Here is a 15,562-nt window from a genome sequence, read left to right on the forward strand (position 1 = left end):
CACAATCTATTGATACAGCTCAGTGCACCAGGCATCCAGGACAGTGACCAAAACAGGGGAAAGAGACCCTAACATTTATTCTAGGGCTCTTCCATCCACAGTGAACAAGGGGCTCTGGTCTGGTGATGAGAACAGGGGACTGATAGTTAGCCCTCATGGATTCTAGCCTCACTTCTTCCACTGATGGGTTCTGGAACCTCAGGTAAATCATTAAGTCTTTCTGTGCCTTGTAATAATGTCCTAGGGGCTGGGTTAGGAACTGCTGGATTGATCCTTTTCTTTTAACTTAAAATCACTGGGTGATGTGCTGGCCCCAGGGAAGTCAATGGCAAAACTCCTGTTTACCTCAGTGAAGCCAGGGTTTCACCCATTTTGCCTGGGATTTGCACCTTGATTTCTAGCCGCTTGTAACAGGATGTGCTCTTTTACTGCTCTGTTGCCTCCTAGTGGTCCATCCGGGAATTAGCCCACCACATGGTCTGACACCCCTTCCTGTGGTTGCTCAGCCTCTTGTCCCATTCACTCGCTTCATGGCCTCTCTCATGGGCCCAGACCTGCAGCACTTTCCTCTTTGTGGTGTAGCTTTCTGGCCAAGACACATTGAAATTCTCCCCCTTTCTGGGGTATTATCCAAGTCTCCTTCCAAACTCGCCCCAGGAGTCCCCAAATGGACTGTCCATAGCATGCCACCCCCAAGGTGACATGTAGGGGAACCCAGGCCCACCCTCTACACTAGCTTCCAATCCAAGGACCCTCGGCCCAGCAACTCAGGGCTTTATTCTCCCAGCCCTTACTGCTTTCCTACACTGCCTATGACAGGGTACTACTCATCCCCCTTGTATCAGGGAGCGTGACTGCAGGCTTCCTCACTGCAGCCACCTTCTCTCTTGCTGGCTTCATAGAAGCCCTGCCTGTTTCTGCCCAGATGAGCTTCATCCCCAATTAAACCTCATTGCATCCTAGCTCCCCTCCAGGTGAAGCCTGTGCTAATTGGCCCCTCTTGCATAGGCACTGACAGGGCTGGAGCACCCACAGGCAGCCAGCTTCCCTCCCACCCCAGCGCCTCCCACCTACCAGCAGTCCTGCTGATCAACTCCTTCCTCTCCCTCCCAACACCTCCTGCCTACCACAGTCAGCTGTTTCGCAGCATGCAGGAGGCTCTGGGAGCAAGGGGGAGGAGCAGAGATGGGGGACGCTCAGGGGAGGGGCAGAACCGGGTAGGAAGAGGTGGGGCGGGGGTGGGAAGAGGCAGGACAGGGTGGAGATTTTGGGGGAAGGGGTTGGGTTAGGGCGGGGCCTGGGCAGAGCAGGGGGTTGAGCACCCCTCCCAGGCTCAGAGGAAGCTGGCGCCTATGCTGTCTTGCCTACATTAACCCCTCCAGAGGGTAGTGTGAGGTGAAAGCCCTGTCACTCAGCCCTAGTAACATTTGCCATTATTACACTAAAGAGGGGAGTGTCTATGGGAACCCATTGAGGGCTATAGCCTGTAGGGCTTGGGGTACTGACAGCACTTGCCTCTGAGCCCAGTAGTGAGCTACCTGCTATCTAGAGGGGACTCGTGTCCCAAAGCCCTTACAGCTTCACCCTGCAGCAGGGTTGGTCACAATACTCTTACAATGAAAGGCTACACAACTGCCTGCTTGGCAAGGCCTTCTCTCTGTGCAGTAAGTGTAGGCTGGTCAGGTGGTTAGGGCACTAGCCTGGGACCTGGCAGCCCTCAGTTCAATTTCCTGCTCCACCGCCAACTTTCTGTGAGACATTGGCCTATTGCTGGCTCAGTTCCCCATCTGTAAAATGGGGAGAATGACCCTGTTTTATCTCCCAGGGCTGTTGTGAGGACATATACCTCAAAGATTGTGTGGTGCTCGGATGTGACAGCAATGGGAGCTGGACCAGTACCATACAGAGCCAGGAACTGACTGCAGCTAGAGGCCCTGCTGTCCTTGGGACAGTCTCAGGCAGAGTCCCAGCATTGCCAGCGGATCAAGGGAAGAGATTATTTGGCACTGGTGAGGCCACGTCTGGAGTATTGCAGTAGTTGGGGGACCAGTCTGGAGTATTGGAGGGACCATGTCTGGAGTATTGGAGTAGTTGGGGGACCAGTTTTGGTCCCCCAACTACAAAAGGGATGTGGACAAATGGGAGAGAGTCCAGCAGAGGGCAACGAAAATGATCAGAGGGCTGGAGCACATGACTTACAAGGAGAGGCTGAGGGAACTGGGGTATTTAATCTGCAGAAGAGAAGAATGAGGGTGGACTTGATAGCAGCCTTCAACTACCTGAAGGTGGATTCCAAAGAGGATGGAGCTCGGCTGTTCTATGTGGTGGCAGATCACAGAACAAGAAGCAATAGTTTCAAGTTGCAGTGTGGAAGGTCTAGGGTGGATATTAGGAAACACTATTTCAGTAGGTGGGTGGTGAAGCACTGGAATAGGTTACTTGGGAGGGGGGTGGAATCTCCATCCTTAGAGGTTTTTAAGGCTTGAGGTTTTTAGTCGGTGTTGGTCCTGCTTTGAGCAGGGGGTTGGACTAGATGACTCCTGAGGTCTCTTCCAACCCTGATATTCTATGATTCTAGGATGTTCATTTAGCTGAAGTTTGCATGGGTTCTGCGGAATTGTTGTTCAAAGTCATCAAATCTTAGTAGTTTCAGTTGGTTGCATCCAGACACAAATGTGGTTCCAACCTAAATCCACTTGACCACTCTGACACAGTCTGGATCACAGGCGATGAAGTGGGTGAGAACTGATGTACCTCTGCAGCACTGGGACGGGGAGTTTGCATAGTTCCTGGCCACCCTTCATTCTGGCTGCAAACAGTGTGGACCAGCCTAGCTCTGAAATACGCAGCCTTCCATTTTTAAAGTGCTAACTGTTTACATTTAGGAACCATATTTTATTGGCAGTCCCTAGCATTGGGATTTAGCTGCCAGAATGAATGAGTTTAGGCTTGATCCTACCCAGAGCAGGTGCAGCAGCAGCAGATTGCGCATATAAACTCAAGGTAAAAAGTGATGAGCCAACAGAGCAGGAGAACTGATCTTGCATTAATGAGAGAGCTGCTGCCAAGCTGCTCCAGCCTAGTTGCAGGAATGAGGCTTAAGGGGAAACACGAAGTTAAGTGGCTCAGTAGCACATGGAGGATTGTGCTTATTCCCAGGTCTCCTTAGACACACCCAGTCTTTGCCCACTCCCCATCTTTTATATCCTGCCCTCTTGCAAGTTGGGAAGGACACAAGGGATGGGTTCCTCAGTGCAGTGGACTCTTACTTGTGCTGGCTACCAGCCTTTGCTCACTTGGATGGTGGAATGTTCTCCCCTCCCCTCTACCCCCTGCTGCACATTGCATAAGGACCGACGAGACGAATGCCCCAGTTGAACACTTCACCCCTGGAAAAACAGCAGAAGTCTGCTCTCTCTCATAGTAAATGTCCATGACACTGGGTTTCTCAGCATTGAAGAGCACTGTGTGGAGCAAGGGAGGAGATGCAGTTCAGGAAAAAGGCTTTGTTCACAGCTTGCCTGTGGATCTGAAGCAGGGCATGCAGCTGATTCTCAGTGCTGGTAGTTACTGGATCCTTTCTCACACTGCACAGAGCGTGGGATGCGCCGTGTCATCTTTACATGATCTGACAGGCCATGTCCAGTCCCCTCATTCAGTCTAGGCCATTAAGCCTTATTAAAAGGATTTCTGTTCATTTATTATTGCCTTTGGCATGCTCTGCTTAATCAGCCAATTTGGGGCCAGCCTGGGCATGGTCATAGTAATGTAATTCTATGGGGATGTATCTCCTCTCTTGGGACCAGCAGTTAAAGCTGTTACAGCCTCAGAACCTAACAATATGTAAGTAACTGTACCAGTGTTAGTCTGGGAATGAAGCTGGATATGAGTCAACAGTGTGCCCTTGTTGCCAAGAAGGCTAATGGCATTTTGGGCTGTATAACTAGGGGCATTGCCAGCAGATTGAGGAACATGATCATTCCCCTCTATTTGACATTGGGTGAGGCCTACTGGAGCACTGTGTCCAGTTTTGGCCCCACACTACAAGAAGGATGTGGGTAAATTGGACAGATCAGAGGAGGCCAACAAAAATGATAGGGGCTGGAACACATGACTTACAGGAGAAGCTGAGGAACGGGATTATTTAGTCTGGCAGTAGAGAAGTAGTGAGAGGGAAGATTGATAGCATGCTTTCACTACCTGGAAGGGTTCCACAAAGAGGCATGGACTAGACTGTCTTCAGTAGTACCAAATGACAGAACAAGGAGTATGGTCTCAAGTTGCAGTGGGAGGTTAGGTTGGATATTAGGTAAAAACGTTTTTCCTACTAGGAGGGTGGTGAGCCATCGGAATGGTGATCCTAGGAGGGGTGAAATCTCCTTCCTTAGAGGTTTTTTAAGAATCAGGCTTTGAAAAGCCCTGGCCTGGGCATGATTTATGTTGGGAATGTGGTCTGCCTTTGGAGCAGGGAGTTAGACTAAGACTGAGCCTTCCTACCCTAATCTTCTATGATTCTATGAACTGGCAGGGGCACATTGCAATGCTGGGCTCTCTGTGCTGTTGCTAAGGTGAGTATTTTTGCCTCAGTATCTACTAGGAGTGATATCCTACCTCTACTGAAGTCAATGGGAGTTTTGCCATTGACTTCAATGGGGTCAGAATGTCAATCTAGGTTTGAACCCTGCCATGGCTCCACAAAGATTCCAATAATGGATTGGTACCAGTATTGCTCTGATGGGATGAATCCCGTCTTTTTGAGCCAGGGAGAGGTCCGAAGGGCTGGACTAGTCTATATCCCCCCAAACAGATTGATACGTGCACAGGCCTCTCCTCATTCATCAGGACAACTAGCCCTCTTCCTTGTTGCAAAAGCTGCTACAAATCGTCTCTCACCTGAGGCTCTGGCTCTCCATGCCTTGTCTGAGCATAGGGAAGTGAGCCATGAGCAGGGACAGCAAGGAAAGGGACAGGTACTCTCCTTTCATGACCAGCTCCCCACCCCCATATTACCGGCATTTGATCATTTCTGTTCCTTCCACCTGTCACTCCCCAGATGTTCTTTCCTTTATCTCCTGGTATAACAGTGTAACCCTGAGGGTAGCCAGGCCCTGCAAAGATTTTCTGAAGATTTCCAACTTTTCTTTGGTATAGCTCAGTGATTTATTCATTGCCATGGGCCAGACCTGAGTTCCAGTCCTGAGCTCCCTCTGCTGGTAGAATTGGGAAACAGCATGGGCCAGATCCAGAGCGGGTGTTAATCAGAGCAGTTCAGCTCTGCTGATTTACAGCATCTGAGTGTCAGGCCCCATGTGTTACTTTCCAGTGGCTTCCTCTGGCCAGCTGGAGCAGCATCCCTGATGGATGATAGCAAAAGTCACATCCAGTCCTCCCCATAGGAAGGTGGTCACCACAACAAGAGGCCAGTAGACTAAAGGCGCCAATGATGCTGTACAGATCTTTGAAGATGAGCTGTGCTATATATTTGCCAGGGGCGGCTCCAGGCCCCAGCACGCCAAGCGCGTGCTTGGGGTAGCAAGCCGCAGGGAGCGCTCTGTCGGCGCTGCGAGAGTGGCAGGCAGGCTGCCTCCAGTGGTTTGCCTGCGGAGGGTCCGCTGGTCCTGCGGCTTTAGTGGACCTCCGGCAGGCATGCCTGTGGAGGGTCCGCTGGTCCTGTGGTTTCAGAGGACCTCCTGTAGGCACGCCTGCAGCTGGTCCGCTGAAGCCGTGGGACCAGCTGACCCTCTGCAGGCAAACTGGCAGAGGCAGCCTGCCTACCATGCTTGGGAAGGCAAAATCCCTAGAGCCACCCCTGATATTTGGAAAGTATTATTGTAATACAGGAAAACAGAGGCTTTTCCCTCCTTCAGCTCTGCACAAGAAAGAAAGAAAGGCCCTAGAGGCATGGCAGATAGGGGTCTGGAGCAGGTCTGAGTGTGATTTTGGACTGACTGAGGGCATATGGCCTACGTGGGCTCTGGAAATGGAGGAAAATGTGCAAAGGAGCAGTGAGGACCCTGTTTTTCAGAAGTGCTCGGCTCTCATGTGTCCAGCTTTTCCAGAGCTCAGCATGGTGGGGGCATTGGTAAATTTCCTTGGTAAATCTGGCCCATATTTAATGGCAGCTGAGTGCTTTTGCAAACCAGGCCCCTGCTGTGCATGCTGAGCACTTGAAAACCCCATAAGTAGGTAGCAGGCAGTATGTGAAGGGGCCCTCTGGGAGAGGTGCTGCCATGCAAGAAAAGTGCGCATATGTAGGCATGCGGGCGGGCATGGGTTAGGGTACAAGTACCAAGCCCAAGAGTAGAGGTGCAGATTTCATCCACGCAGAAAACCCCTTGTGGCAAGTTAATTGGGGACATAACTTGAGTGAAGTCAAAAGAATTGACCCAAAGTTGGATTTGGCCCAGAGCCTTGTCTCTTCCTACAGTAGAGTGACCAGAGAGCAAGTGTGAAAAATTGGGACACTCTTTTTTCGGGGGAGCAGGAAGGGGGAGGATAGTTGCCTAAATAAGACAAATCCCCTAATATTGAGACGTCTGGTCACCCTGCCCTACTGCCAACAACCTGATCAGACCTAACTGACCCAGCTACTCCTTTTGTATTAAAGCTTGTTCTCAGAACACCCAGCGCTGCATCAAGAGGATATTAACAAACTCCCTTGTACTCCTAAATTTCCCTTTCCAGTTAAAGAAAGAATGCCCTGCATCTGCTATCCCTACACTGGGAAGCCTGCCTGTGTGTAAGCTAGTGCTTGGGCGCATTGCTGCCATCTGCAGGAAGAAACTGGCAAGCACACATAAGGACAGATTTGTAAACAGAGGTGAAGGAATTAGGTGGATGATAATGAAATCAGCTTTTTTTAAAACTTTAATTACCGTGGTGGCTGAACTTAACCAGTCACTCGATGATACTGTAGTGCTGCTTTTCAGACGCCGGCCTGCAATGTCAGCTAAGGACTCGATGCTGAGACTAAGCAGTCTGGGTGCAATATATCACAAATCAGCACATAGCCTTGACTGCTAACTAGCTGCTTGCAGAGCTCACACATGCTTGTAGCACTGCAGAGCCCAATGTTCTGGTGCAGTCACTGAGTTACAAACAGGAAAATCTGGCACAAACTAGACAAAGCAAAAAATGATGGTAGTTTGGCTCAGTGAATGAAAATAAAGATGATCGAATGGTCAACTGTAAGGATGAGCTTTGCTCTTTTGGATGAGTAAAGGAAGTTGGACATTTTTTTCCTGCATTGACGATTATGAACATCAGTCATGGTGCCATTGCTGATCAACATACTGTAACCCTCATTAATCAGCTGGACCTTTAAAGTGACTCCATCTGGTTATATGCCTTGCATTTTAAAAGACCCATTCCCATGTCTGTGTCCTTAGTAGAACCTTAGATTATTACAATGGACCTAATTCTAAACAGAGAATTTGAGTCTCATCATTTCAGTTGCTTGTTCCCCCCCACGACCCCTCCCCATTTCTGAAAACAGGCTAGTCAATTTCATTTTTGCTTATGAACAATTTCTAGTGGGTTTGACTTCCTGGTTCTCAGGCACTAGCACTATGCTGCAATACTTAGGTTACAGAGGTGTCTTTATATCCATACACACAGCCCTAAAACTGTTTTTAGCGGATAATCTCCACGAGTCCTGAAAACGTCAGTTGTCGTTACAGTTCGTAACAGAGACCAAAGAAATAAGTTATTGAACAACAGCCGAGAAGAAAAAATGCTAATCCTAAAACTACTGACTCTCTCGGTGTGGTGCTGGGCCCTGAGTACCCTTTGGCAGGAACAGAGGGCAGCTGAAATCACCAGTTTATTGGAGCCAGTCCCTTGGCACACTGCTCAGCTCAAAATGGACTTGGGAAGGAGCCTGCTTTATATTATAGGCAATTTCTATACCAAACCCCGCCGTGCAGAGAAAGTGGTTTCCAAATGGAAACTCCCATTCCAACTTCTGCAGTTAGCTCTGGTGAATGGTTCTTCCTGTGGTGTGAGTGACATGTTTCTGAGCTGCCTTCTGAAAGTGGCCACGTAAGGGAGAACTTGCTTAGTCCCCAGTCCTGCAAACACTTGTTCATGTGCTTTATGTTAAGTCTGTGAGTAGTTCCAGTGGGACACCTCATGATTAGCATTAAGCACGTGTGTGTTTCTAGGATCGGGGCACTGGCGTCGGACATTGGCAATGTGAGCGCCTATCATCAGAGATTGCTGCTATGATGCTAATGGGGCTTCACTTCAGAGTTTTGCAGAACACGTGACTCCTTACACCAGCTTTGACATTTCCATTTAACGTCAGGTCTACGGTTTATAGCACTGAGCCTGTCCAGACTTTGTAAGCATCATACTGAGGAGGTAAATGATTGTACATTGCATCAATACTTCTTTGGTTTCCCTGACAGTGTCTGCAGGAGCATGGGACACACTGTCTTCAGGTGCTGAAGACCCCATCTTGAATCCCCCATGAGAAGAAGGGGTTGTGGTCTCAATAGGTCCCTAGGCCAACTTTTGCACACGCACACAAAGCTCACAGAGGACATATATTTCCCAGTCTATATACGGTAGCCAGAGCGTCTCAACCCTGCACTTTCCAAAGTCTATGTTGAGCACAATGGATGCAGCTGACTGTTGATCTCAACACAGAGGTGTGAGTTCTTGCAGGTCTTCCCTGGGGTATAATAAATGTGCAAGCTGCTCACAGAGTTCTGTGTGGTTTCCGGGAGCAGGGCTAATATTACAACAAAACTTAGGAACCATTTGTTTAAATGTTGTATTAGTGACATTTTTTCCCTGATCTTGTGAACATCCGTGGCACATGAATCTTTGGGCAAGAAAGTTCAGTGCAACTGTGGATTCTAAATGAATATTGCAGAGTATTCTGGGACCTCACATTCCTACTCAGGAGCAGGAGCACTGGAAATGAACCACTTAGAACATGAAATACACTGGGGAAAATCCCAAGCTGTTCATGGGCAATTCGTGAATGGAAAATGAGGTGACTTTTTTTTGAATACTTTATGTGTTATGAATGAGTCACTTGGCTGTCATTTACTAATGCCCTGGACTCAGCCATCATGGGCTGGTTATGAGAGTAGTTGTACCAGCGCTTGGGGCTGGGATCACAGTGGAAACCACAGCCCTGGCTTCGTGCCCAGGCTCCCCATACAATGCATGGGGAGAGATTGGCATCTAGAAAAGGGATTCTCAGAAGCCAACAAAGCTGAATGGGGAACTGCCCAAGCTAGGCTGGTGTGAAATGCAAAGGAAACGGGTGGGGCTTAGGGCCTAGATTTGCAAAGGGACTTAGGCACAGGGGTGAAAGTAAGTGCTTTAACTTCGCTGCCCCTTTTGCCCCCCCCCCCCTGGGCCTCTGACGGGGGGATGTGAGGGGGCAAAAAAAGTAGCTGCCCTGGAGCCGTGATTTGAAAGGGCCCGGGGCTGCGGCCACCGCTGCCACTACCGCAGCAGCACCCGCCGAAGCCCCGGGCCCTTTAATCACTGCTGGAGCCCTGGGTGGTGTGGGCCAGGGAGCTCAGATAGATTGGCTGCAGGATGCTGACTCCCAGCCCTGCCCCTTCCACCCGAGGCCCTGTCCCTTCCAGGGGGGCCAGAGCAGCCCCGTACCGGAAAGAACTCCATTTTACTTTCACCCTTGCTTAGGTGCCTGACTCCCATTGGTCTGGACCTCAGGCATCGGATTGACAAGCTGGAGGAGGGTGCGTAGTACCTCTGCTTAGTGTCTCTCAATCCCTTCACTTGCAGCTATTTCAAGCTGTAGAAAGAATGAGAGAAACACACACACAAAGTGAGACTGAGTCTCTCACCCAGTGCTCAGGTCATGGGGGAGAGTCGGGGTCGAGTCCCTGCACCAAGAAACTTTTAGTTATTTTTACAAACGGGAACAGGTTCAACAGATTGAGAGAGCCCCACCGTCAGAGCCTGATGGGTTGACTACTTACATGAGAGTCCTGGGGTCAAGTCCCTGCCCCATATCAGGAAAAACAGAGACTCAAACATGTGTCTCCACATCTTCTGTAAGCAAACAATTCCTGACCAGCTCAGTCCTGGCCTTCTTTTGTGGGGAGCAGGCATGCTCAAACCCTCCTACTGGATCAGGCCTGACAGGGAAGCTAGGCTTTGGCTGGGAAACCCACCATGGCCTGATTTTGAAACCCCCCAACCACGCCCTCTCAAGCCAATAGTGTCCAAGGAGAGATGAGGCTGCACAGTCCTGCTTGAGATCAGGCCAGGGCAGTGATTGGCTAGGAATGTTGGGAAGCCAACCCCTCCGGTCGCAAAGTGCTCAGCTGCCGAGAGGCTGTACAGCCAAGCAATGTTCCCGTGAAGGAGCAGACCCAGCCTTCCCCATTCACACACAGACAAATGGGGAAGAATAGCGCAGTTTTGCACAATGTAGAGACAAAGCAATAAGTTGTGGGGCATTTTTACTTGCTTCACGTCTGCACTCACTTGACCTGCTTCATAGTTATGCAAAGGTCAAATAAAGCATCTCTCTGTAGCGCAGCATCTCCGCTTGTAAAATGGAGATGCTGGTACTTCCCTGCGACCCTGGGTGCTCAGAGTGGGTGGGGATAGCTACTGTTTGTGTTTGTATAACACGTTGGCAATGGCACGTGGCTTCGAGCTTTGAGGAATTAGCATCGTTATTTGATCATAAGCATGTCTGGCTGGGAGGAGGGCCGAGTAGTAACTCTTTGAATCCCTTTGTTTAGTACCTTCCATTGAATGGAGAGTTCATTATGGCACCTGGTGCAGGATTTGCAGCTTTTGATGGCAGCTGGGATCCAGGCTGTGACACAGGTATCATGTGCCCAATCCACTGTTGATTAGCCATGTAAATTCAACACACAGATGTCTGGGTGGGCTTTAATTATGGGAAATACAATGAAACAAAGAATTCCTTTGTAGCACCTGCCTTCTCCCTCCATGGGCTAGTAGATTGCACTGCAAGTGCTATAGTGCGCAGCTGTGCCACTGTAGTGCTGCTGGTGCGAACGCTCTGCGCCAATGGCAGAGAGCTCTCCAGTCGGCATAATCACTCCACCGCTGCGAGAAGCAGTAGCTATGTTGGCAGGAGAAGCTCTCCCGTGAGTGACATACGGTGTTATACTGAAGTAAGCGGTAGGGTAGACCAGGGCCATGTCAGATCTTTTTCATGAGATCATCTGCCTTCTAACAAAGGCACAGAGAAGACTTTGAAAGGAAGGCTTAAAAAGGGGGGAAGGTGTTGTATGTATTTTCCGCCTATTTATTAAACATGGGGCCCAAATCAAAGTCCCCATTCTCAACACTTTCAAAAAATAGGTTGGTTGGGAATTTACGCCTTACCCTTGTTGTTATAATGAGCTGAACCATTCCCACGGGGAGGGGAGACAGCTATCCGGCCCATGTAGTATTTGTGCATTTCAGTAATAAAGTATCATCTATCCCCCATGTTAATCTCAAATTCACATTCCAAGTGTCTGTAGGCTATAGAGCAGGTTCTGTTTTAGAAGTGGCTGCTAATTTGTGACTGGATCCTGAGGTTCTTACTCCATTCATACTGAGGCAAAGTCCTCTAGGAGTTTTTTCCATATCTAACAGCCAAAAAACACTTTCAGTCTAAAGCAACTTTTAATTTAGAGTCAGAAAAACAAGAAAAGACTCAAGGGGCTGCTATGAGAGAGCACAGTGTGTGTCTTCACTGTGATTGGCTCTAGCAACTCTGAGACCAGGGTCTCTGCACATTGGCCGTGTTTCTAAAGACTTACAGGTGCAGGGCACAGAGAAGAAAGGCAAACTGATTCAAATTACATACTCATTAACTTCGTTGAGAGTTCTCGCTGTGGAAAAATGGAGAAGGGATTTCAGCTTTTGGCCCTGCCAGATTCAGTCCCAGCGGTCTCAACGGTAATGTTAACAGGGCAAGTGCAGCTGCAATTTTTCAACCTTTTATTGCTTAAATTATGATGATATCCAAGGCCACCTCCGTTTTGAGCTAGCCTTAAATTCTGCAGCATGGTTGCCGGATGCTGGGGCACTCCACTGAAGCCAACGGGGAATTCTGTGGCAGTTTCACTTAAGATATAATTTGTTTTAATGAACTAAATACAAATATCAAACCCAGACAGCGAGTAGCCACTGTGTAATTTATTTAGATATCAAATTCAGCTAGGGAAATGCTGGAGGCAGTTTGGGACTGTGGGATAAGCGCACTTGCCAGATGTTACTACTAAAAATGATCAGCCATGAAATAGTTAATTTCATGTCAGTTGCCATCTTTAGGTTTCAGAGTTAACCCACTGAGCTTCATGGGGCAGGTCAAACCTCTCAGAGCTCTTGTTTCAGGCTATATGCAGACTCAGACAGACATTATTGCACCTGTTGCAATCAGTTAATCTTGTCAAGGTTTTCTCCATAACCCTGAAAGCTGGAAACAGAGGAAGAAAACAGAGATCCACCAGTCTGATACAAGAGGTGGATTCCGTGGGAAACACTATACCTTTAACATCCTGGAATACATGAGTCCTGACTACAGAAGCCACCTGTCTGGCTTTGCAAAGCACTGACAAGTCTCCAGGCAATGAGTGCTGCTGTTATCCTGGAGAGGATGAGCAGACAGTAGATTTTAACTCCTACTAAATGCTGTTAGCTCCTTCATTTCAATCGCGGCATTCACGCTATTTAAATCGATGAGAGAATTGAAAGAAATGTATCAGGGTGCAGAGACTGGCTCCAAGTCCAGCTCTCACTGAACTCCGTGTCTTTCTTCCCAGGTTCAGCTGTCTCATTCACTGCTGCTGAGCAGTGTAAGTGGCATGACCCTGCACTATGGCACGCTGCAACCTCCTTGGAGAACCTAGAGCAAGGCAAGTACATCTTTGCAGTGGATGAAGAACGTGTCCCATGCCAGTACGATGATGTTATCTTTCAGCCTGAAACCTCCTTCCGAGTAAACATCGACTCATCTGAGCGAATGATTCATCTCCGAAGCATCTCTATAATGGGACAGGTAAAGTGGAACATTTGAGAAACAAAACAAAACGTTATCACACTTCACCCCCTCCCCTGCGGTGCCCACAAAATAGGTCATGAGAACAGAAAGTGCAGTGACACTTGCTGTGTGTGTGAGTATGGTTCACTTACAGGCACTTGTTCAGCACTATGCCCGAGTTTGACTTTGGTATGCACCGTGGTGCCAGATTTCCAAAAAGGCTTCAACCGTGTGCACCACAGTCGTAAGCACATGTTTGGCTCGTGCATGTGCAAAAAGTCTGATTTGTGCTTGCAACCTGCATGGGACCCCACAGCCAGGGGAGTCAGGCACTGACTGCCCCACCTGGGGCATGCAAAAGCAATTTTCAACTCCACTGACTTTCTTGATGTGACAAGCCATTCAAGCGTTGCTGAAGTATAAATAAGAGACAGACCCTCTCAGGCATCTCTCAGAGGAAAGCGTATGATTGTCTGGGGGGGGCGGGGTCATACTGTTTTGGGGGGTTGATCTCCTCTGTCCATTTGTCTCGTTGCTGGCCAGTCCTGATTGGGTGGTAATTGTTCTTACCCTACTATCTCGGCTGTCTCCTGCCCAAGTCAGAGTTCTTATGTGATTTAAATGTGGGTGTGCAAAACGATGCGTGCAATTTTGGAGGCTGCTATGGTAAAATAGGGCCTGACTGTGTCTAAATCAAACGAAGGAGAAATGCGACAGTTCTGCTTTCAAATGCTGAGTCCCTGGAGAGCCTGGGCAAAGCTCAGACTGGGTACTAGCGTAAATGAGGGCGCTGAGGCTGGGAAAGCTCTGTCTGATGAGTCTGGTCCTTGATTAGCTTGTTCATTTGAATCCACATGTTGGGAAGCATTTCAATACAATTAGGCCAAGACTTTCCACAGTGACCCAGGACTTTGGGTGCTGAACGTGAGACACATTCCAGGCATCTGATTGTCATAAAGTGCTGAGCTCTCACCCTCTGGTGATCAGCCCGCTTTGAAGTGTTTCCGAATGGTGCCCAGAATCACCAGGCCCTTCTGCAAGTTTGGCCTCAGCTTTTCTTGTTAAACAAAAACGGCCAATGTCACAAAAGTTGCACAGTGGTTTACTGAGACTGGCCCCTTCCCAGGTTCAGCTCATTGCTTTAGCCACATCAGGTGCAATGCCGAGATGGGCATGAACGACAACCCCAGATCCAAACAGCTCCCAGCTTTGAAATCCAAATTGTGCAGCAGGGTTCCAGCTTGGTACTGAGACTAGCTGAGATCCAGGGGGTTCTTCTGGCCACTGGGAATGCATGTATTGGGAGCCAGACTTTGCATCTCACGTCCCACTCTACTGCAGATCATCTATGTATTGGCTCCTGTGACCACAGTAAGTAAGCATGTCACAGCACCCTGGGAGCTGGGAAGAGCTCTTAGCAGACATGGAACTGAGGCATAGGAGGCTAAGTGACTTGCCCATGGTCACATGGGAAGCCAGTGGCAGAGCAGGGAATTGAACGCAGGTCTCCTGGGTTCCAGGCCAGTGCCCTAACAACTGAGCATCCTTCCTCTCTGTCAGATATAGCCATGACACACAGATGAATTGGCCTGGGAAATATTGTCTGTGTTTCTTGTCAGGTTGGAGCCTGAATGGTGGGATCTTCAGGGCCAGGCTATTGGGGAGGAAGATGTGGTTGGAGGGGCATTCGTGCTCATTTCCCCTTGGCTGCTGCCACCTATTGTAGGCTTGCCGTTGTTTTTCTATTTGGTAGTTTTCAAATAACTCCTCAAGGCGCTGGAGCTTGGGAGGCCAAATAAATCCATGAATATACAGTCCCCTCTGCTTCCCTGGCTGCTCCATTCCTAGACTCACGTCTGCATTTGCTGGGCTCTGTGGCTGTGCTGGGTACTGTGGCTTTGGCAGGTTTTCACCGTGCAGGACCTCTAGCTTGGTTAGAAATGAGGATTTTAATGAGACCTTCAGAGGATAATGGTGCTGCTAGAGGGAATATACGGAGGCTATGTGCCACTGCATTCAGGGTCGGCTCCAGCCTTTTTGCAGCCCCAAGTGGCGAAGGGGGAAAAAAAAAAGGTGCAATCGGTGGCAGCTCTACCGGGCCTCTTCATTCTTCGGTGGCCTGTCCTTCACTCCGAGCGGGACTAAGAGACCCGCCACCGAATTGCTGCTGGAGATCTGAACGTGCCACCCCTTCCCATTGGCCTCCTCGAGCACCTGCTTCCTGTGCTGGTGCCTGGAGCCGGCCCTGACTGCATTGAAGACACAGCCATGCCATTCCTTTTTCCTCTTTGCTGTTACCTTCCAGCCCACTGGAGGGTAATTGCAAAGACACTCGCAGTCTGCACTGTGCCTCTGCCCATGGATTAACCATATGGCCACTGCAGCGCTCCTAACCCTGGTGGTCTGAGCAGTTAACTGCGGTTTCTGAAGCAGTATGCAGTGGTTACTCCCCGAAGCAGGAGACACAGCTGGACGTCTCAGTGGTTGTTATTATTTGCATTGTGATAGTGCCCAGGAGTCCCCTCGTCCTCTCTGTACTTGGTGCTGTCTAAACATGGTAAT

At 49.2% G+C, this 15,562-nt stretch overlaps 1 protein-coding gene across 1 annotated transcript in view; it reads left to right on the forward strand.

The window, feature by feature from the left end:
- Positions 1 to 15,562, forward strand: part of AMN (amnion associated transmembrane protein) — a 50,547-nt gene that overhangs the window by 16,523 nt on the left and 18,462 nt on the right. Inside the window, exons 4-5 of the mRNA XM_032771606.1 lie at positions 10,740 to 10,827; positions 12,783 to 13,018. Of these exons, the coding sequence (XP_032627497.1) occupies positions 10,740 to 10,827; positions 12,783 to 13,018 (324 nt within the window). The remainder of the gene's footprint in view (positions 1 to 10,739; positions 10,828 to 12,782; positions 13,019 to 15,562) is intronic.

This window comes from Chelonoidis abingdonii, chromosome 4, assembly GCF_003597395.2.
Source record: "Chelonoidis abingdonii isolate Lonesome George chromosome 4, CheloAbing_2.0, whole genome shotgun sequence".
Classification (NCBI taxonomy): domain Eukaryota; kingdom Metazoa; phylum Chordata; order Testudines; family Testudinidae; genus Chelonoidis; species Chelonoidis abingdonii.